This window comes from Archocentrus centrarchus, chromosome 4 (genome assembly GCF_007364275.1).
Source record: "Archocentrus centrarchus isolate MPI-CPG fArcCen1 chromosome 4, fArcCen1, whole genome shotgun sequence".
Taxonomy (NCBI): domain Eukaryota; kingdom Metazoa; phylum Chordata; class Actinopteri; order Cichliformes; family Cichlidae; genus Archocentrus; species Archocentrus centrarchus.
Window position 1 is genome coordinate 35,667,311 of NC_044349.1, and position 24,114 is coordinate 35,691,424.

The 24,114-nt window shown below is 42.6% G+C and overlaps 1 protein-coding gene across 1 annotated transcript in view; it reads right to left on the reverse strand.

The window, feature by feature from the left end:
• oca2 (oculocutaneous albinism II) overlaps nt 1-24,114 on the reverse strand; it is a 65,857-nt gene that overhangs the window by 31,274 nt on the left and 10,469 nt on the right. The window contains exons 4-16 of the mRNA XM_030727616.1: nt 22,840-23,037; nt 22,562-22,619; nt 20,631-20,703; nt 20,194-20,351; nt 20,023-20,105; nt 18,154-18,307; nt 14,365-14,436; nt 13,524-13,589; nt 12,971-13,027; nt 10,739-10,863; nt 10,398-10,536; nt 4,902-5,034; nt 534-681 (exon numbers count right to left, since the gene is read on the reverse strand). Coding sequence (XP_030583476.1) covers nt 534-681; nt 4,902-5,034; nt 10,398-10,536; nt 10,739-10,863; nt 12,971-13,027; nt 13,524-13,589; nt 14,365-14,436; nt 18,154-18,307; nt 20,023-20,105; nt 20,194-20,351; nt 20,631-20,703; nt 22,562-22,619; nt 22,840-23,037 — 1,464 coding nt within the window. The remainder of the gene's footprint in view (nt 1-533; nt 682-4,901; nt 5,035-10,397; nt 10,537-10,738; nt 10,864-12,970; nt 13,028-13,523; nt 13,590-14,364; nt 14,437-18,153; nt 18,308-20,022; nt 20,106-20,193; nt 20,352-20,630; nt 20,704-22,561; nt 22,620-22,839; nt 23,038-24,114) is intronic.

Sequence of the window (24,114 nt, forward strand, 5' to 3'; positions counted from 1 at the left end):
CTTAACTACCTTATGTCTACTTTTACTTCCTGACTTCCGTGACTGTCTTCACCTGGGTCTGATTATTTTCACCTGATCTCATTTCACCTGTTTCTTATCCTCAGTCAACCGCACTGTGTGCACATATATACCATCTTTGTCAGATTGTTGAGCTCCCTGTTTGTTCTCCTGACATTCTGCATCAGACAAATAAAGTTTGGGGGGAGTTTAGCCTCCTCTGTGTTTTGCATTTGGGTCCTCTCTGCACTGCTTTTCCTGTGTGTACCAAGACTAGTGAAGACTGGATAAAATACAGTACCGGTCAAAAGTTTGGACTGAGTTTGTGTCGAAACACTGAGTCAAGATCCAAAATGGCGGGAACATATTTATGACTTTACAGTTATCATTAATAATCAATAATGCATGTTTTAATGAGCCAATTCATGACAAGTGTAATTACAAAAGCAGACACTGCTAATATTTTGTTAAGATCTACATAAGGTAACATGAACAGTACAGACAAGATGTTTCTGAATGTTCTGTGCTTTTTTAACCTTTGGAAGGTTTTCATCATTTTGCGCAGGAGACTTTCCAGGTTGAGGACTTTTTGCATTAAAAGACATTTCACAGCTGTCTCCTCTCGGCTGGCGGGGTTTATGCGCTGAGCCGTTTGCCTCCAGACCAGGATCTCATGCTTGAGTTCTGCAGGGCAAACAGAGCAGGAGAGAACACTACCTGTTAAGTTCATGTTAAACTTACAGACTGCACAGTCACAGTGAGAAAGCTCAGTAGCAGGATGTAGCACATTTATAGTGGAGATTTGTTTGGTAATGTCTTCTACAGCTGAGAGAACATCATGACATTTTCAGTCCATATGCTGTGTGAGTCCCCGCAGAGGGCCTAATGCAGCCAGGCGACGGGGGCGCTGACCAACCGAGGAACCGCCAATGCTCAAACACAGATACAGCCTGAGGGAGGAGGACCCATATGTAGATATCAGTAGTTGCCGTTCTTTTTCAGGAAGGTTGCTAGGTGATCTTAATAAGATCTAAGCAGCACAGAGGGGAAAAACATTTCCTGTAAGCAAATCTGCACAATTACCAGCTGTGGTGGGGGGGAGCTTATCCAGCCACATGCACTCCTAGCAAGGCCAGGCTGGCAGGAGAAGCAGGAACTCCACGGGGCAGGATTTACAGATGGACCAGCAGGCCTGGACTGAACGGTCACCGTGGTGATTGGTAACAGCTTCCTTCAGTTTGCCTGCGGCTCAGTGTGACAGCGCAGCTCCCAACTGTCAGTGTTGTTCACATCTCAAATGTGAGCATTGTGGTGACCCCTGAGCAGTCTCGTGGTCTCTGCTTCAATCATCCCATGCTGGGGTGGGGTCATCTCAGGGGGGCAGTGTGATAGTGTGGGTAAACAATGATAGGAGGTGACTGTGTTTCTGGAAGATTTCAAACAAATATTCCTGGTATTTTGTTTTGTGTACTTATTATCTAAGTCCCCGGGGTCTCACGTGCACAGATCTACAGTAACACAATATGATGGAGGACAGTCATCCTCCCAACACTCTGTGGTGTCTGTGATCTCTTTCTCTGGACAGTGTTCAGTCTTCGGGGATGGCCAAATCATTTTCTTTCCTGTTGCTGGATAATTAAGAAGATACACAAAAAGAACTTTGGTACAGCAGATTAGCTGAATAGCTTTTATAATAGAAAAGAAAGGAGTCTCGTGCTGCTATCAGACTGCTCTCTGGATGAGTGAGTCTGTTCACTGCCAACTAGTCAGAGCCAACAGCTGAACATCAGCGTAAAGGGGTTTTCTCACATGAGCGGTGTGGTGTCTGGGACACTGTGAGTCACCAGACTCTTGAAAGAGGTGAGCTGGTGAAAGAAGGAGATAAAGGCGTTCCACGCCGCTAAACGATGTCCGAGTTAGGTCATCATCATGAATACTTTAACATTTTTAAAGGGCAAAAAGTTTGTTTTATCAAAGTAGTTGTAAACTTAGTCCACTCAGAACTAAGAGGCCTCAAGTTTGGCATCTAGGCTCCAAGCTCATCACTTTGTTCATGTATGTCACAAACCAAACGCAGCATCAGCTCAGACATGCCATGTCAGCTGATGTTTCCACTGATACCCCTCTGAGCCAGGGGTGTCAAACTCCAGGCCTCGAGGGCCGGTGCCCTGCAGGTTTTAGATGTGTCTTTGCTTCAACACACCTGAGTCAAATACAGAAGTCATTAGCAGGACTCTGGAGAACTCGCCTGCAGACTGAGGAGGTAATTCAGCCATTTGATTCAGGTGTGTTGGATCAGGGACACATCTAAAACCTGCAGGACACCGGCCCTCGAGGCCTGGAGTTTGACACCCGTGCTCTAAGCATTCAACTGCCAAACCTCACACAGGTGTGTTATTTGAGTTGTTTTAGCCTGCCTACGTTTGATGCGCATCTCCAAGCCAATTTGCAACCCATCTCAAGGCCGGCCCAATCAATGTCATACCTGTTGGCTGATGCACTCCCCACCTTTATGCTTTCCACATGCACTGTATATATGGAAGGGTGGGAAGGCCCCAAAACAGAGCCTTACCACAAACTTACAAACAAAGTTACCAAAAACTAACTTCACAGTAGCTTATAGAACCTCATTTAGCAGCAATAACTTGAAGTTATTGTTTTCTGTGTGACTTTGTCAGTGTCTCACATTGTTGGGGAGGAAAGTTTGGCCCACTCTTTATAGTGTCGCTTCAGTTCGTTAAAATTTGCAGGCAATGTTTTATTCACAGCTCTCTGAAGGTCCCACCAGAGTATTTCAATCAGATTCAATAGGAGCCAAGATCTGCTGAGCTTCAGCTGTGGGACACATGGCTTCACATTTGGTTTCCTCCAAACGTGCTGCTGTGCATCATGGACAAACATCTCCACTTTGGTCCTGTCTGCCCAAAGGACATCATTCCAGAAGTCTTTCCAAACCTAAGCTGCGCTGCCATGTTCCCTGCAGCCCTTCCAAACAAGCCATACCTGTTCAGTCTGTTTCTTATTGTGCCTTCATGAACTTTAACCTTAACATGCTAGGCCTGTAGAGTTTGAGATGGAGCTCTTTGGTTCTTTGCAGGTTCTCTGAGCATTGCACGGTCTGACCTCTGGGTGAATTTGCTGGGACGTCCTCTCCTGGGAAGATTGTGGCTTTGTGTTAACACACCTGAATGCTTCAGACCAGCAAACTGCAAAAATTTGGCTTTTACAGAGGTGCTCACACCTGCTGCTGATCAGGTAATCAAATGCATTTGATCAGCAGCTCCTGCCTTACCCTCCTAATTCCTACATAAACAGTAAGGGAGTACTTAGTTTTTCACAGCTGTAGTTTGACTGTAGTGGTGCCGACTAAACTAAACGTGGGGAAGACCGAGGTGGTGGAGGGGTTGAAACAGCAGGCAGAGATGGGGGCGCAGCAGCACTGACACTGAGGTGATGGGAAATCAAGATGGCTTATTTTGTATGTGATGTGAAGAGATTGTGGTACATTACACCTGCATGATGGAGGGCAGCTCAATTTAACTTTTGAAGTAGATCACCGTCTTTGTTCCATTTATAAACAGTGATTGTTGTGGAAATCTCTATCACCCCATTCTGAAGACTGTCCTTCAGCAGGATGTATTAATATATTATTATACTGTGTGCGTGTGTGCATATGTGTGTCGGGGGGGGGGGGGGGGGGGGGGGGGGGGGGGTTATAGTCTAAAGAGGAACACTGAGCTTGGTCCTCTGTTCCTAAATTATCGAGCTCCAGCTCTACTGAGCATAACCTTTTCAGACATCTCCAAATAAAGTATTTAAACAAACTATAAATTAAAACACATACACATGCATGCATGCATGCACACACACACACACACACACACACACACACACACAAATGACTGCATCATGCACACAGAGAATCTCTCAGCAGCAATACATAATTCAGAAATGTGATATCTGTGACGACAGACATCTGAAAACTGAAGGCAGCATACATCCCAAGGTGAAATTAGAGGGATGAGGTCATAATGCCAAGTTAATAATGTTATGCATCACCTGAGAAGGTTTACTGGGGAGGTAGTATGTGCACAGATGTTATTGGGGTTAAAGTTCTTAATACTAATCAAATGCATCACAAATAATTGTGATACATTTGTGACAAAACCAGAGACTACACATAAAGGATCACCCACTGTGGGCATCATCGCCCAATGTGAGATCTCTGAGTATTTGTCATCACCAGTTTGATGTTCTGTAACTGTAATGATGCTCAGTCAGAGGATCTGACTGAGGAACACTTCGTACTGTCAGAGTAGCAGCTTGTCAATCCGTGTAGCCCAAAAGTATCCCCAGTTTTATCATCCTTTTTGACTCTAATTATAAAATTAGCATTCAATAAAAACTTAAATTTTATTCAATTTTATTCGGGGTGGCTGTAGCTCAGGAGGTAGAGCAGGTCAGCTACTGATTGGAAAGTTGGCGGTTTGATTCCTGGCTGCTCCTGGCTGCATGCCAAAGTATCCTCGGGCAAGATACTGAACCCCAAGTTGCTCTCCGATGCAAGTGTTGGAGTGTGAATTTGTGTGAATGTTAGACAATAAAAGTACTTAGTTAATCATGGAAGTGCTTGTGTGAATGGGGTAAATGTAAACGTGTTGTATAAGCGCTTTGAGTGCTCAGAGTAGAAAAGCTTTATATAAGAACTCGTCCATTTACCATTCATTAAGACTTCAAACCAGAGACTAAATTCATCAGGAGCGTGCTTACTGAGGCCAGACTTCTAAGCAACCACAGGTGTCACCCTCGGCTGTTTAGGGTTTTAAATCATCACTGCATTGGTTCACGTTTCAGACTACATCCATCTTTTTTATACAGTCTATGGACAAAGCACTGCTACTTACCAACAATTTCAATGGACTCTTTGTTGTAAAGTTTTTTGTTCCAGTAGAGCATCCGCAGGAAAGGAAATGAGGTAAAAAGGACCAGGCATATTCCAAGGAACATGTAGCCTGTGAAACTGGCAAAATCAATCCCCTGTAGGACACATAATGAAAATGTGTTAGACATTCACCGTCTGGCCAAATTTCATTCAGAGGTGACAAACCGAGCCTTCAGTTATTATGAGAAAAAAAAACAATGACTGCATCCAGTGATAGATGTTTATGCAGAGACACAATGTGAAAAAAGTCAGGTGGTTTTCTGAGGAAAGGAAGCTCACGGTTCAGGAAGGCAGCGGCCTGACCTGTCTGCCCACACGAGTGCATTACGATGATGTGAGACTGTTTTCCTTTAGATAGAAAAGGGCCTTAAGAAGGCTGAACTCTTGATAAGGATGAAAGGAGATGCATTCACCCTCCAAACTGTAATCATCAAGCACACATTTGGAAAATAAGTGTATGTGCTACTGTTATGTTGCATTATCTGTGTTAAAGGGCTCCCTGCAGGAATGATTTTGACTATTGCACACAAATGCTCTGTCTTTATTCCTCTCTGTGATTCTTGCTGCTCTATTTTCCTCGTCACTTGACTTTCCCACGCTGTCAAATTCACTTCATTCATCAGCCCCTGTTCCTGGATCTGTCTCCAACCCTCCTCATCCCCATCTCCACTTCACTCAGGGCATTTTATTCAATATCTCCATCAGCCATCTGTTTACGCTGCTCCTCCACCACTGCTCACTATCTTCTGCCATCATTTGGGATTCTGCTCACTGCACTGTTCTGCTTCTCACCGGACTCCAGAAATACTTTCATTTTGATCACATTTTTTGAATTAATTTTCCTCTTTTCTTACAGATGATTTCTCCTAGTTGAAGTGTGCCATGGAGCACATGAGTAAGAAAACTGACAAAAAAAACCCTTCAGAAACAACAAAATGTATAAATCCTTTGGCATTTCTCTTTGTACAACATCTTTATAACATAAAGCTCAGATTTAAAGATGCTGTAGGTAGTTCATGTTGCCTTTATTTCTTATGCTTGCCCAGTATGAAGAATAAAGTTTCAGATATTCAGTGATAAAACTGGTTAACAGTGACCTCTACAGGGAAAAAATATTTTAAAATGAAGAGAAAAGAAGGGGGTGATCCAAGGAAACATGAGTGGAAGTGTCTAAATTATTAGACAATAGATTTAGTCCACATGTTCCTTTTGGATCACAAAGTTAATCTCATCACTTGCACAGCACATCTCTGCCCGCTCTTTTATGCACACCCCCGCGGAGACCTGCTCTCTGTCTGCTGTGACCTGCAGCCTGGTGGATTTGAGAACAGCTGCCTGCACAAACCTGCTGTTAATGAAAAATGTCACAGTTCCTGTCAAAATCTTGTGTTCAGCTATGAAACTAAAAGCAAAAAAAGAGAGAAAGACTTCAAGAATCAAAGTGTGTGTGTTTGTTGATGTGTTTGTATTTCTGTTTGCAGCCATCAGCTGTGACCCTGACGAGTCCATATTTCAGAGCCAATGTCAATGACTCTGATTGGAGCAGATCCACTTGGCAGTTAAATTATAGCAGAGAGTTTATGTGCACAATGGTACTTTGCTGTGTAACAAATCAAAGATAAAGATTGTGATGAGGAGCAGGACCTAAACGCATAGACACTTCACAGATGTGCCTTTCTGTCCACCTCCAGATCACAAAAATCCCCTCGACACAAACGAGCCAGCATGCAAACAAACAAACAGGTAAGCAGACCATGCATGCACACACAAGCTGTGTTTAGCCAGACATGACTGAATGAGTGTGTTGCGTCTGTATCCCTGCAGTTCTGTCACCTGGGAAATGAAGCCAAGACAAACTGGACGGTGGGCTGTGGAAGCCTGGCGCTATAGGAGCTACAGTAACCCGCAGACAACATACTGCTTGCATCAGCAAAGGCCAAAATGTCACACACACTGAACAGATGTCACATCAAGCAGTTGGGAAAATGTCATCTCTTGTATAGATTTAGCATCATGCTCCTCTGAGTATACAAACGGTGAAGGTTATGAGAGGAACCAACAAGTCATTGCCCTTTTCGGCCAGCGACAGCCTGCTCTGATTACCTCGGTAAAATGTTGTCACTGCTGACTCGCATCACTTTGGTCCAAATTTGTGCGACAGCTGACAATTTGTGTCTAAATGGGTTTCCAAAAGGCTGAATGATAAATAATGTTCAATTTTGTGGTAATCTCAGAATTTATCCAAAAGATAGATCATAAAACACAGATGTTTGTTTGGTGTTTGTTTGTTACCTGCAGCGCACAAGAAAGAAGAGAGTGCAGGCAGAGTGGAGTGGGTGGAGATGAGTGTCAGGGGTGATTTGTGACAGAAGGAGAGCAGTAAGAGTGAAGGGGAAGGTTTACTAGATGGTAGTGAGACCTGCTATGGTGGATGGTTTGGAGATGTTGGAACTGACACAAAGACAGGAGGCCGAGCTGGCAGAGCTGAAGATGCTCAGATCTTCATTGGGAGTGACCAGGATGGACAGGCTTACAACTGAGTCCATCCGAGGGACAGCTCAAAGTCAGAGAGGCAAGGCTGAGATGGTTTGGACATGTACAGAGGAGGGATGGTGGAAATACTGGATGCTGAAGATGGAGCTGCCAGGCAGGAAGAAAAGAGGAAGACCACAGAGGACGATTATGGATGTGAAGGAGGGCATTCAGAGGGTTGGTGTGACAGAGGAGGATGCTGGGATAGGGTGAGATGAAGGCAGATGATTTGCTGTGGCGCCCCCTAAAGGGAGCAGCTGAAGAAGCAGAAGAAGAAGGATGCTAGCATTTTGGTAGCAAACTCAGCTTCCTTGTAAGAAAATCTTCAGTTCAGTTTTATTTATATAGCACCAAATCACAACAAAAAGTCACCTCAAAGTGCTTTCCATTGTAAGGTAAAGACCCTACAGTAATACAGAGAAAACCCAACAATCAGACAACCCCCTGTGAGCAAGCACCTGGTGACAGTGAGAAGGAAAAACAAAACAAATTCTCACTGATGCTGATTTGCTGCCATTTTTGTGAAAACTAAAATGCGGGTTTCTTTCTAGAAGCAGGTCTAAATCATTATTTTATCTGTTTTAGTTACATTCACTCTGATTCATCTCATTGCAGATTGTTTTTGGTTCGTTTTGATTAATAGGGACTATTAGACACCCTGTTTAGCCTCTGAGGGTAACAGCCACCTCTGAGGGGTTTCTGGTGCAGCCAGCAGATATCCTGGGGTTCATTCTGAATTTTGACAAATCTACCTGCATGTAACCAAATCCTGCTCAAACAGGATTTAGTTGAGCTCAAACTGCAAAAGAGCCACACACCAGAAAGCTTCTCTGTATTTGCAGAGATTGGTTCATTACAAACACTGTTCTACCATCCACCACTGGAAAAGAACTGGATGTTACATGGTTTCACACATTATTGCATCAGTGGTGGCAGTGTCTATTTCACAAGTTTAACCAGAGACTAATCCCAAAGACGAGGTCACGTCACGTGTAGACGCCTCACCAGCATACTGTAAGCTGCTGCTGCTCTATGTCAGAGGAAGGTGAAGGAATAGAAGGTGTTAGTCTTCACAGCTGTTGCAAATGATTACATGTGAGAATGGGAGAAATAGTCATATTTGTATGTATAAAAAGGTAGGTCCACATGTAAATGCAAACCTCTGACCAAGAACACAAGGAAAAACAGCCCATTACACTGGTCAGCTGCACTGAAATAAGGGCAGGTTACAGCTTCTTTTCTTTTTCTTGACATTTTTAATTCCTGTGATTTATGACACCTGCAGCAAAAATATAAACCGGATTCATTGTCACTACATCTCCATTCATCACCTGCACATCAACGTAAATAAGGGTCACCACTCATGGCTGTATAAATACACAGACAGATTGCGCTGAACAAAGATTGCAGATGTACAACCCAGCAAACACAGATGATTAAATTTGTTCACAGGACAGGAAAAAAGTCTATATGTACAGCATAAATGTGCATGTGCTGTAAATGCAACATCAGGCTGTGAATTCCTCAGTTTATAAGAGGAAATATGAAGGCTTAAAAAAAGCACAGTGCAGTGGACTTTAACCTTAAAGGAAACACCAACTGCACAAAATGTTATTTCATTATGGTCTCTGTAGATGTGCTACATTATTTCACATCTACACTGTTTCAATAAAAGGGAAAATGCATTCAATCTGTCTCTTCATGAACAGAGAATTATTGGATGGGCCAAATTAAGTGTCATGACTGAGTTTAGGAAACATTCTCAAAACCAGCTGTAAAAAAGTTCAATATGCTGTGAAGCACAGCTGTGTTTCTTTGTCCTTGCACAGATTTTACCTGCCGACTGAAATGCTTGCAAGGTCCAGTTTGAAAAACAGATTTACATAAAGCAGCAAAAATATTTGTTCATTAAAGGGAATATTTTTTAAATGTTTTTAAAAGAAAAGTCAACATTATTGTATTATTATTTTTAAAAATCTAACATTTGGGTTTGTACATGTATTACAGCTGTGTTAGTTATGTATTACTTTTGTTCTTGAAACTAGCATGGACACCAAAGTAGCAGCACACACAAACATGAACCTCTAGTTGGAGCCCACCTGCTGAGCACAACCACAGAGAGTCAGTCCCCACAGACTCCCATGTTAAAACTTTCCAGCAGAAATAAACATGTTTACAGCTGATACAGAAACTGCTTTGGTCTCTGTAGATAATTTCCTCCTTCATAACAGCTGTACTGGGGGAAGGATGTTTTTATAACTCACCTCTTAAAATTGGATTGAGGTTAAAAGTTTAAAGTGCATTGTTGGGGGCGTGGCCTATTTGATTGACAGGTGGATGGCAACACAGGTGGCTGTAGCTGCTAACTGTCTGCTAGGCCTCTGGACCATGTTGGTGCTGTTGGAGCCTTTTGGAGCATTTTTTTTATGCAATTATCTGACCAATAATATGGCTGCTGTGCGCTTCATTGGCCTAACAGACCATCCAACGTGGTGGAGCTCCAACACAGAAGTGTGAAATTTAAGTATGTTATTAGCCTGTTACACAGGTTAATTGGCAGGTATACACTATGAGTTTGTATAATGCCTTCATACAGTTCGTGGTTGCAGCTTGCTAACCAAACTAACCAGCTGAGAACACTCTGGTCTCAGTATGGTCCCTTCTGGCTCTATGAAACCAAAAAAAAAAATGCAACATCTGAGAGTTCAGAGTGGGAGTTCACAAGCCAGTGGGTGATGTCAAGTTGGCCATGTTCATTTTTTTATGCAACATGCAAACTTTTACCAAACACCTGCAGGATGTTTAGCCTGAATCCCTTTTCAGCCAGTGAATCTATCATTCAGTACTGTACTGTCAGTAATGTGTTTCCTTTACTAGAAGGTTCATGTGTCAGATTACTGTATATTAGAGCTGTGAAAGTGCCTACTTCTCTGCGCAGGTCCTGATTTGATACTATAATCACGTTGGGTGGATCTCCGACAGCTGTGGCGGCCCCTCCAATGTTGGTGAAGATTACTTCTGCAATCAGGACATGTCTGGGGTCTAGATTAAGCACCTCACACAACCTGCAAAATCAGACAGAGGCAGAAAAGCCCTTTAGTCCTGATTAGATTGCAAAGGGTGGCATAAACAGAAAAATATGCAAAGGATATTGGAAGATAAAGGTATTGATCATTTAACAATGTGTGCAGGACAGTCACACTGCTGTGGGCAGCAGTGTGTGTGTGTGTGTGTGTGTGTGTGTTTGTGTGTGCTCCTGTACTGTACCTAATGGTGACGGGAGTGAAAAGCATCATAGTGGTCACATTGTCCAGAAAAGCAGATAAAATGGCAGCGATGAGACAGAGGATGATGATCATGGGCCACACTCTTCCTCTGGATAAATGGTAAGCCTGCAGAGTGAAGACAGATCATGGAGAGATCAGGTTAGTATGTTAATTACAAGCATTTGTTTGTTTCACAGAAAGGAATTACCATCTAGTACAACTGAGTCAAAAAGAAATAGTTCACCCTGCTGAAGACCAGTTCTGACTCTTCTGAGATGTGTTAAAAGCATTAAGAATGACATAAAAATATCCACAATAAGTAGCACAAGATCTGATATCATCCAGCTGCACATGGATTCCCACTTTAAAGCCCTGCTCTTACCGCAGTGGGTCAGGATGGCCACCTTTCCTAGATAATGTGTGAGAGCTGCTGAGCTCTTCTATAAGAAGGTATTTTAATTTGGAGCGCCAGCTTTTTCACACTTAAAATTCATGAGCTCGCATGATCTCCCTGTTTTCGAGGACTCGTTGTACCTGACGCACAAAGGCGTTCGACCTCATTCAGCAGCCACGGCGCACATTCAGTATTGGAGCGGAGCGCCCTGGAGCTGTTTTCCTGATGGGAGACTCTGACCTTCTTTGAAAAGAGAAGATGGACGTCTTATCTTCGATGGCGGAGTAACAGACTAATTTGAGAATGTGTGTTCCTCTATCATTTGGAGGATAGACAGGACTGTGAAACTTGTAGCACCACAAAAATGTGCTTCATTTTCTGAAAAGGCAGTTAAAAAACATTTCTTTCTAAATTAAAACCCATAAAATCTGCTTGTTTTGAAGACCCAGTTTTCTGAACTTTCCCTCGAAACACAACAAATGTCACTCTTGTCAGCCTGTTATTGCTGTTACTATTTTTTGGGGTCAGGATGTAAAGATAGACATCAAAACTTGATAGGCTGTCTTACATTGCAAAGGTCCTCCTTAAACTTGGTCACATTGGATGAGTCAAAATCAAAACTCCAGGCGTGTCATGTATTGTTGCTAATTTCAGAAATAGCTCAAAGCCTGTCAACTTCGAAGCATCTCACCAGCAGGCAGCTGTTTTCATACACCATCACTCAGTATCCTACAGAGCGCCGTAAATATCATAAGGTGAAACTTTACACACAAGATATTCATCATATGCAAACAAGTTATCATAATTATCTTACATGAACAACCAAAAATAAATAATAACGTTCCCACAAAAGAAAAATGTAAGAGGCTCAGTGGGATCAAAAGAACACTGCATGTGCTGGTAAACGTACCTACACTCAGGGTAAAAAGTTTTCTCAGGACTTTCTGCAGTCCGGTGAAGACCAAAGTCCAGCCCCTGATTCAGCAGCTTGTAGCACCTCCAAGAAGCTGAAGTAATCACTGTGTGTGTGACTTCATCAGTCTGTCACATCACTGTGGAGGAGTTTTGGTCCACTCTTCTTCACAGCGGAGCTTCAGCTCATCGAGGTCTGCAGCATTCATTCATGCACAGCTCTCTGATGGTCCCACCACAGCATTCAGTCAGGCTGAGGTCTGGACTCTGACTGAGCCGCTGCAGCACCGTCATTCTTTTCTTTTTCAGCTGTTCTGCTTGCTGCTGTGCTTGGGATCATCGTCCTGTTGGTGACCCAGTTTAGTCCAAGCTTCAGCTGTGGACCAGACGGCCTCACATGTGACTCTGAATAGTTTGGTATTCACTCAGTGACTGCAAGCAGCCCAAATCCTCAGCCCTCCTCCACCGTGCTGACAGCTGCTCTGAGGTGTTTGTGCTGATGTGCTGAGTTTGGTTTCCTCCAAACGTGCTGCTGTGCATCATGACAAACATCTGCACTCTTTGTGGTTTCTTCAGCTGCAGCTTTGCAAACTTAAGCTGATTAACCTTTCTCCTGCAGCCCTTCCAAACAAGCCATACTTCACTATTTTTCTAATTGTCAGGAACTTTAACTCACTAAAAATGCTCTAAAAATGTAATAAAGTAAAGTAAAGCAAAGTTTAACCTTTAGCATGCCGACTGAGATGGAGCTCTTTGGGGTTTTTTGATGGTTCTCTGAGCGTTGCTCGTTCTAAGCTTGGGATGAATTTGCTGGGAGTCGAGCAAACAGGACTGCAGAGAGTCCTGTGAAAAAGAAAGTTTTCACAGGACTCTCTGCACTGTATTTGTTACTGTATATTATTAATAATAATAAGTCATTCAACTCACCTTCACTGCACAGTAATCAAAGAAGCCAGTCTCTGAGAAAATGGCCACCAGCATCATCTGTGATGTTGAAGAAAAAGAAACATTTTCCATTATGTAAGATTACGTGTTTATTTTTGATATTTCAGGATATGCTTCAATATGTTTCAGGATTCTTTAATATTCTGTTTACAAATGGTATAAAATCACATGGAAACAGTTTAACTTCACTTCTCTGCTAGAATTACACATTTTCTTAGTCATGCAGCAGAGTCACATGCAGGTGAAATTATCATAACGGTTTCTCACTGAAAAAAATCGAAATCATCCCTTTGTTACTGTTCCTGAAAGCTTCTCAAACACGCGCTTCAGTTTCACACCAAACCCGACATATTCAGGACATGTTTGTTTCCATGGAGACAGGATTTTTTATTGTCAGTTTTGTAACATTTGATTGTCAGACATTTGGAAGACTGACAGAAAGGCCACAGAGTGAAGCTGAGAGTCCAGGACTATCAGAGACCTCCATCTGTGCCCTGAGATTTGTTGGGTCAATAACATGTGAGAAGTTACTCGCCATGCCGAACAGAAGAGCCAGAGTCTCATAGTCGATCCACTCCACCACTGTCACCAGACTGGGTCTCTGTGGAGACACAAAGAATGTGAGCACACGGATTTATCAGAGCTGATTTTTCTGGGTCTGAAGGGGAAAACCAAAAGGACGGGGTTAATAAATCTTCATCAGACTCATTAATAGTGTTAAAGTTGTGGGTACAGCTGTGTCTGAGCACTGTAATAACTCCTCGCTGGCCCAGTTCCTGCTGCGTTTGCGGCAGCAGACAAAAGCGCAGGTGGAAGGTGGAACAAGTACCACAAACCACTGCTGCGTCCCGCTGAGGCACAAAGAGCCACTAATCTCAACCTCGGACCAGTGATTTAATTTGGAAATGCAAGGATGCTGATGAATGACAAACTCATGACATTTTAATCAAAGAACCTCAGGAATGAATCCCACTGTTAAAAAAAAAAACCTTCCTGCTCTAATTAACACAGTCATGTTATCAGATGAACTATAATTTGATCATTTACCCAATTTTTTTAATGCATTCACATAAAACTGGCATAAAGACCTGCCATTAAGGGCACAATCATAACCTGCTCACAAATATTGATAAACACTCATTTCCACATGTTTGGTTTTTATTTTATGGTGATTTTTTTTTTTTTTTTTTTTGCTTGTATGACTGAATCATCAGCAGAAAACCTGCTAGGTTTGGGAGGGTTGAACACAAACAGGTGACTCACATGTCAAAACTTTGGTAATGTATTTAGAATGTACCCTTGCATCCATAAAAACAATAATAATAATTAATAAATATGGTTTTAGTATCAGTAAAGGAGAAGAGTCAGAGACTTACGTCACCAATGATAGCCAGAGCAGCCAAGGCTGCCAGGGATCCCAGCATGGCTGCCAGGGTGCGGTGCACAATCTGAAAGGACAAAACATTTTCATCTCTGAATCAAACACATTTCTGTCACTAAACACAATAACTCTGTCCATAAGCTCTTCAGCAGCTCTCACGTCCCTCTTCCTTCCATGCAGTCTCAGTCGTACGTTTATAGAAAACAGATATGGGAGATATTAACAGTAACGTTAAGATAAGATCCTAATTTATTTCTTTTTCTTTATGTTTTGATTGCTCTGTGAAATTTGTATGAAATATTAATCTAGCCATGTGTAATGAACCCTTTAGAAGAGGTTCTTCGAGTAGAACTGTGTTGAAAGGACTCTTCTGGCTAACGTTTGCAGTGCAGTATCCTGATCGTTCTGAGGCACCATTCCTGCAGGAGGTTCTTTAAAGAACTTTTTTATGTAATCGATCTAAAAATGGTTGTTTTATGGTGGGAGCCACATGTGGCCCTTCTGTCTGTTTGCATCCCCCCGTGGCTTTGACAAAAAAAATGAATTTGCCTCCACTTCAGAATTATTCTGCTTTTTGGTATTAAAATGATTTACATGTATAATTTCAGAAAAAATGACAAAGTGGTTTTAGAGTAGCAGCGAGGTCACGATGAGCCGCTAACATCTGAGCCGCTGCAGTAAACGCTGCTCCTCTTTCATACAATCTGCCCGTAGTGGTTTTACTGACAATCTTCACAACTAACCGAGCAGGTGAATCAGCACCATTTAATTTATGTTCAAAGGAGAGACGCTTCTTACTTTGGGAATTAACTGTAAAATTTCTACATATTTATGTAATATGTAGAACTCAGAGCACTTTCACTTGTTGAGAAACTACTGACATATGAATGATTTTCACTGGAGTCTCAAGTCCTCACTTATTTTTTTAAGCTTTATTTTATTTATTTATTTTTTTAACCTTTATTAACCAGGAAAAAAAAAACACATTGAGATTAAAATCTCTTTTTTCAAGTGTGTCCTGGGCATGACAGCAGCTACTTTGCACAGGTTTCATCACAGAGAGGATCACAGAAAGGAGCTCCAGAAATTCCTGAAGCCTTTGCAGGAGAAACTGGGAGTGTCTGAACAAGTTAAAGAAAACTTAAAAGATATTCTGAGCAAATGCACGCCACAGGAACAACAGCGCTGGTGAGGAGTTTAAGCTTTATTTGCAGAAATTACTGTAAACGGAGGACAAAAGTTAACATGCATTTAATTATGCTTGACACATAACATTAAATCAGTTTTATTTGACCAATAAAAACAGGATTCAAATCTTATTTTATTGATAAAAACAAGATTTGCTGTGTGTTGATTCTGCTGTCAGCTGAAACGGTGTGACAGTCACATCGTCTTTAATGCATACTGACCTTTGTGAACCACTCAGCATTAAACTGGGTCTCATCACTCAGGGTGAATAATAGCTCAGAAGCTCTGTAGACATTTATAATCTATTTATCTGAATACATTTGCTGAAATAATGACTAAAGCAGAACAAAAGCATCAGCTTTTATTCAGCCTCAGCCTGTGTCATGAATGACAAAATAAAAATTACACCACAGTTCTTTACTTCAGACCTTTTGGAACATTTCACTGAAGTGCCCATTAAAAAATAAGAAACTGCTGTCCAATTATCAGCAGTGTCAGATTCCTTTGTCTGAGCTCAGCATTCAGAACACTAAATGTGAGAGACCACATATCATTAGGAGGCTTGTGCCAAGTTATCAGACTAAAGACTAAAAGCATAACTGTGGTGGAGTGAAACATGAGCAAATGGAGAGCTGACAGCGCTGAAGTCAGACAGCATCCTGATGTCTGAGCGCTCATGCACTGCATGCTCTTCTGTTTCAGAGACGATCCCTCTGCCTTTGCATCGCAGCTTCTGTCAGTAACACAGACGACACGCTCAAACTGCCCCGTCACCTCTCACGGCCTGTGCTTCACTGTCATGTCACAGCGACCCTGTCAGCACAGTTCAGGGAGCTCACAGACGCTCAGAGTTGAGTCTGTCCGATTTAAGTAAACAATGAAAAAAAAAATCATCTGATAATAAAAGTCAAGTCTTAATTATACATTAATAATGCATATCAGAAAATTATCTGATTGCTGCCTGAAACCTGCATTCTTTTTAGTGTCCAGCAGAGGGCGACTGCTCTGGCTGCAGAAATATTTTTGGTTGTATAGAAGCCTGTAGCTCAGAAGGTAGCGCAGGTCACCTATTGATCGGAAGGTCAGCGGTTCAATTCCTGGCTGCTCCTGGCTGCATGCCAATGTATCCTTGGGCAAGATACTTAACCCCAAGTTGCTCTCTGATGCAAGCGTTGGTGTGTGAATGTTAGATATAAAGTACTTAGTTAATCATGGAAGTGCTTGTGTGAATGGGGTAAATGTAAACATGTTGTATAAGTGCTTTTAGTGCTTGAACAGAGTAGAAAAGCACTATATAAGAACCAGTCCATTTACCATTTTACCAAAATACAAGTCACCCCGCCCCCTGCTGGGCACACTGCAACATCGAGCCATCAGACTTAGCAGTGCAGAGCCCTGGAAACAAATGACCTTTGACCTTGAAGGATTTTGCAGTTCTCCTGGACAGCAGCTCCTGATCATCTTTCAGTGAATTAAGTGAATTCTTATTGTAGAAGACAGCATACAATATGAAGGGAACTCTTTGTCATTTTTGTGGTCATATTGTGTTATTTTGAGGAATTTAATCAGCATTTAATGGACACAGAAGGAACTTTTCAAACTAATAACATGAACACAATAACATAGCTGCCCATTTCTGCCGCTGTCAGGAGGAGTATTAATCTTTAAACGGTTGGGTTTGATTGTGTTTGTAGCCATCATCGTTCACCTCCAGTACTATGTGCCATCACAGAAACACTTCAGCAGCATCAGCTGAGGAAGATGAGGCTGAGCAAAGGTTCAACTGTTCATTGAAACTAATTAACTTAACACAAGTGGGACGGAGCTGTCACTGAGGCACCCACATGCCCACTGGTGGATGGAAAAACCATCCATCCATTTTCTTCTGCTTATCCAATTCACCAGTTAACCTAACCCCACTAACTGCATGTCTGTGGACTGTGGGAGGAAGCCCGAGTACCCCGAGAAAACCCACACAGACAGGGAGAACACGCAAACTCCACACAGAAGGGCCAGATGGTAGATTCAAACCCAGGAGGCAACAGTGCTAACCGCGGCGCCACTGTCCTGCCCAGAACGAGAAGTCTAATCAGGCAAAATAAAAACACCTGTGGCAATGAGCGATCGGCTTGACTTGGCAGCGTAGGAAAAGCACAGGTGCTGCTTATGCTGTTAACGATTGCTCTGCTCTATTTCAAGTGTCCCTGCAGGCCGTAAGAGTGTGACGGTGAGCCAGCGTGAACAATATCAGGAGCCTGGAAGTGGAGCAGCTGAATGGAATTCAGCCATAATCAATTTTATAAATCTCTGTGTGCTTTTTCTTCACTCACATTAAAATGTTTTGAAATCTTGGATTAAAAGAAATGATGTCTGAACTAAACACGAAGCTCAACATTTATCATGTCCCAGTGGTCATTCTGACACAATGAGCGTAACTCTGTTTACTATGTGGTCAGAGGGTAAGAAGTATCACATGTACAGTCCAGTTTTTTATGTGCATCCATTCTTCACAGGCCGCACTGAAACTAGGCCACAGACACTGAAAACAAGCCCGTTCATCATCCATAGAAGAGCATCAGCACCACAGGCTATTTACCTCAAAGATGATGAGAACATAGACCCCAGTCAGGATGATTCCAGCGATGGCCACCTGTGTCTCCACGCTGACGTAAAGCGACTGGTGGGTCATGGATAGCGGCACCACCTCATTATCCTGCAGGAAGGCCTGAATCGTGATAGCGATGGGGTCACTGTGCAGGAAAAGAAACAGATGGGTGGGAATGTTCATCTTTGATTGCTTTTTTTGGACTCACTACAGTCTGTCAGAAATCTATCAGCAAAGACAAAACACCAGAAACAGCTTACATTATATACTGTAAAGTTTCAAAAAAGGGTCATACTCAGCAATGATGTAAAGTTATGTTTTTAAGAAAAACCCTGATATTAAAGACTTTAAGTGAAAGAAAAACTACAACAGGAAAAAAAAAGTTTACAGTCCTGCTTCTGGCTTCAGGATGTTTAATTGATCAGGTGAGAATTACTCGTTTCTATGCTCTCAGTGTGTCGGCTCTTTCGTGGCTGTGGCACTGATCCAACTAGTTTTATTCAACAAAGTGTATGTTTTTCATTTAAATTTTATTTCTATGGCACTTTATAAGTAAGGCAAAGACCCTACAATATTAGAGAGAAAACCTCAACGATTACATGACCACCAAAGAGCAGCACTTAGAGACGGCGGGGAAGAAGAAATCCCTTTTAACAGGAAGAGAGGGGCAGCTAGCTCATCTCAGTGCATCATGGGAAACCCCCAGCAGCCTAGGCCTAATGCAGCATAAAAAAAGGGGGGTTCAGGGTCACCTGATCCAGCCCTAACTATAAGCTTGATCATAAAGGAAAGTTTTAAGCCTAATCTTAAAAATAGAGAGAGTGTCTGTCTCCTGAATCCAAGCTGGAAGCTGGTTCCACAGAAGAGGCGCCTGAAAGCTGAAGGCTCTGCCTCCCATTCTACTCTTAAGTATCCTAGGAACCACAAGTAAGCCAGCAGTCTGAGAGAGAAGTGCTCTGTTGGGGTGATATGGGACTATGACGTCTTTGAGATAAGATGGGGCCTGATTATTCAAGACCTTGTATGTGAGGAGAAGGATTTTAAATTCTATTCTAGATTTAATGTATGTGACAAATAAAGCTTCTTCTTCTTCTTCTTCTTCTTCTTCTTCTTAACAGGGAGCCAATGAAGAGAAGCCAATATGGGAGAAATCTGCTCTCTCTTTCTAGTCCCTGTCAGTACTCTAGCTGCAGCATTTTGGATCAGCTGACGGCTTTTCAGAAGCTGATAGTAATGAATTACAGTAGTTCAGCTTAGAGATACCAAATGCATGCTTATTGTTTCAGCATCACTCTGAGACAGGATGATTCTCATCTTAGTGATATTGATGAGATGAAAGAAGGCCAGTCCACACAGATTTGTTTAATGTGCGAGCCCAGAAAACCTCAGAGGTGAGACACCCAGATAATCAGATGCCCATGCTGGCTCCTTTTAATGTGAAGGAGCAGCAGGTCTACTGCAGACTCTGTTCATCTGATCTTTAAGGCTCAGCCCAGAAACTCTTCTCAGCCATTTGTATCTGCAGAGCTCCTGACCGCAGGCGGGGGCAGGAACGTAGATCGACTCATAAATCATGTCCGATTATTGATTTGAAAACAAAACTGAGCAAAAAGTAAAACACATGAAATGTGATGCAGAACACAAAACTCCCAAATGGGACTCAATCCCAGATTTCCTCATTATTGAACTTCACACCACTGCTGCCCCACCCACCCACCACCACTCCAAAGTATAGCTTTAAAATAACTTTAAAATAAGTTTTTTCTTCCTACTTTTTTGTACACAACCCCAGTGACAACCACATGAGCACTAAAACCAAGCTGTTTGTATCAACATGGCGTCACACAGTATTCTGAGTACCTGCTGAGCATCTCAAACGTCTTTGTTTGCACTATCTGGTCCTTTCGTTCTGCGTGTAGAGGGATGGTCCAATTATGAATCACCTGTTCACAAACAGCAGAATATAAATGAGGCAGCATCTCATTAGCAAAATTATACAGCAAAGAAGATGGAGCTCATGGCTGCTCTTACCTGCTGAGTCCTCCTCCTCCGCTGCCCTGCCTGCTCGGTCTGCTCTACCTGGATGAGGATGAACTCCTGATTTGTCGGGTCCATCATCCCTCCTGCAAAAGGCCCGGCCACCTGGAGCTTCAGTAAAGCGTTGTCCCGAAAATCAGTCACATTCATTGCTGCAAGATGGAGGCAGTCAAGAAAAAAATGTGGCTATGTTGAACGTTTTGTATATTTGAAATGAGACGGGCACTAAATCTTTTACAGTCGAGAATAAAATGAAGGAGAGAGGATCCACACCCAGAGTGTCTGTGCCTGCCCTGATACTCACGCTGAAACAGCACTGCTTCATTTTACAGCCCTCTCCTCTTTGCTGTGATTTGATGAAACCTATCCTGGGCCCTTTGTGATTTCAGAACTAGTAAGACATGCCTACAATAACTCACGGGAAAGGATACAGAAACTCTCTGTGGGAGAGACTGCCAGCATCCTCCAGGGGTTGTCTCGATCTGGATACATGCTGAAGGACAGCTGAAACAGAACAACATCACCAATATATTTTAGAAAGAACAAATTTGAAATATGATGTACTTCACAGATTCAGAGGATACATTTTGTATGGAAGTTGACTTGCTTAATATCAGATGACAGTGGTCTAAAATATGATGTTTTATTTAACTTCATCCCATGACGAGCACACCCACCCACAGCTGAGGTTAGCATTAAGAAAGCAGAGGAAAACAGCTAGCCTGACTTTCACTAAGATTCAGTAACACCCAACAGCTCTTCATTTTTTGTTTGTTTGTTTGTTTAAAAAATGTCAAACTGTTGATTGTTGTGTTGATTATGTTCACAGTCAAGCTTCCAGCAAACCGGCCTACTGGAGGAAATTGTGTCAATGAAAAGGTTATAGCACACAAATCCCTCTGAAAGCACTTTTATTTATTTATCTATTATTTATTTAGTTTGAAGTGGTGAGATTGAGAATCATCACCTCCAACTCTGAGGCCAAGGTTCTCACAGAAAAAGGTGGAGTGCCGAGGACTTGCTGCCCCACGTGGAGGAGTTTAAGCATCCCCGGGTCTTATTCATGAGTGAGGGGAGAATGGAGCGGGAGATTGACAGACGGATTGGTGCAACGTCGGTGTCACCTATGACCACAAGCTGTGGGTACTGACAAAGAATTGGGTGGTAGAAATGAGCTTTCTTTGAATGGTTGGCTCAGCTTTGGAGATAAGGTGAGGAGCTCAGAGTAGAGCTGCTGCTCCTCCACATTAACAGAAACCAGCTGGCATGAGGTGTTTCAGGCCAACTGGGAGGAGGCACCAGGGCAGACCCAGGACATGCTGGAGATGTTGTCTCTCTCAGCCTCGCTGCCCCCCCCCCGCCGACAGAAGAGCTGGAGGAGGCAGCTGAGGAGAGGGAGGGCTGACAGAGCAAAACTGCCAACCTCTGGGAATAAAAACACCAGCACAGAAGTACCTAAAAATGCAGTTTCTCTAACGTCCCTATAGACTTCAATGTTAAATTCCCAACTTTACTATAAGGCAGTGGTTCTCAAATCCAGGCCTCGTGGCCCAGTGTCCTGCAGGTTTTAGATGTGTCTCTGCTTCAACACACCTAAGTCAGATATAGAAGTCATTAGCAGGACTCTGGAGAACTTGAGTGCATACTGAGGAGGCAATTCAGCCATTTGATTCAGGACACTGGGCCACGAGGCCTGGATTTGAGAACCGCTGCTATAGGGGAAAAAAAAACATTTTTACAGGCTGGTACAAAAAATGTTCTAATCCCTGTGGCTCCTTTCCTCCTTTGACAAAGCTGTACAGGGTGTGATGTGTGATTTTCTTCTTACTTACAATTTAAACTGTATTAAAACTTAAAAGTTGTGCATTATTACAGTAGGACCACTGTGGTTGTTGCCACTAGCTGCCTGCGGGTGTCACTGAACTGGACCTCTCCACCATGATGTGATGCTAATTAGCCCTTGCCAGCGAGCCCATGAGAGAAAAAAAAAAAAAAAAAAAGGTGGTTGGTGTGAGCTGACTCCACCTTCTCATCTAAATCTGGTCAATTCTGGCTCCCAAACACCAGGGTGGCAAGAAAAAGACCAAACTCCTGGTTTCACAGGGTAGTCCAGTGTAACCACTGTGGTTAGGACCATCTTTTACATACAGTCTGTGATTTCTCTCTGCTTCAAGTCTTCATGCTAAGCTAAGCTAATCACCTCCCAAATCCAACTTTAAAGCATGGACAGAATATTATCAATCTTATTATTATTTTGCTTTCCCAAAACGCTGAGCAAAAGACAATGTAAATAGGGAAATAAATACATTTTTAGTCTAAATGTAATCATTTGTAAATATTCTACGCAGACGCATCGACTTACACTGCAGAGAACGACAAAAGCAAAGATGGTGGCAGTTTTGGAGACTCTGAAGCAGCATCTGGAAAGACACAAAGTGGATAGTAAATAAAATGGAATGAGCTTAGTGTGATTGGGTACTAACTACCAGTGGGTTTAAACATGTTGGCTCCACCAACACGTTCCAAGTTTAATCTGCAACATTACAATAATGATATTTTTTCACTAACCTTATTTTTTCTTAGGCAGTTTTACCTGTTTTCACCTGAAGGATTAAATAGAGAAAAGAAGTTGGGACTCACTTCACGCTCCTTGTGAGTTTGAAGCTGAGGTTGAGATTGTCCAGAGGGTCGTACTTCTCCGAGGAGCTGGAGCGCGATAGCGACAGGCTGGTGACCTCACTGCCCAGTCGATACCGCCTCTCCACGTCCAGGGAACCGTTGTTCCAGGGCTCTTCCCCGCCAACAAAGCTGGGGTCATGTAGGGTCAAGTAGGTTATACTGGAAAACAAATAATCAGAGTCAGCTGCATCCAGACATCGATCGCTACACCCTCAGTGCAGAAATAAACTCAGCACACAAAGGCAGCAGCTGCAGATCAGAGAAAGCTCAGAAAAACCAAAGTGAACTGAACCATTGTGAGACAGGCTGAACAACAGACTTATGGGATGAGCCATTTCATTGAGTCAAACATGATCTTCCATCATGTCTGTGCCTAACATGAAACATTAACATACATAATCTCTGTTTTTTAAGTGAAAATATTCAGGATTATAAAGCTGCTTCTGTAAAAACCTTGGAGTTTAACAATGACAAGTTCTACATAACATGCCCTCAAAATGCTCCTTATAAATGAGAAATTTGGAAATAAAAGAAAGTATTCATAAATCAAAAGTGAAAGTCATTTAAATGTGTTCTTTATTACTACTACACTGCTCAAAAAAATAAAGGGAACATTTAAATAACATCCTAGATCTGAATGAATGAAATATTCTCATTGAATACAACAAAATCACACAAAAAAAAAAAAAAAAAAAAATCAATGGAAATCAAATTTATTAACCAATGGAGGCCTGGATTTGGAGTCACACACAAAATTAAAGTGTAAAAACACACTACAGGCTGATCCAACTTTGATGTAATGTCCTTAAAACAAGTCAAAATGAGGCTCAGTATTGTGTGTGGCCTCCACGTGCCTGTATGACCTCCCTACAATGCCTGGGCATGCTCCTGATTAGGTGGCAGATGGTCTCCTGAGGGATCTCCTCCCAGACCTGGACTAAAGCATCCGCCAACTCCTGAACAGTCTGTGGATGGAGCGAGACATGATGTCCCAGATGTGCTCAATTGGATTCAGGTCTGGGGAACGGGCGGGCCAGTCCATAGCTTCAATGCCTTCATCTTGCAGGAACTGCTGACACACTCCAGCCACATGAGGTCTAGCATTGTCCTGCATTAGGAGGAACCCAGGGCCAACCGCACCAGCATATGGTCTCACAAGGGGTCTGAGGATCTCATCTCGGTACCTAATGGCAGTCATGCTACCTCTGGCGAGCACATGGAGGGCTGTGCGGGCCT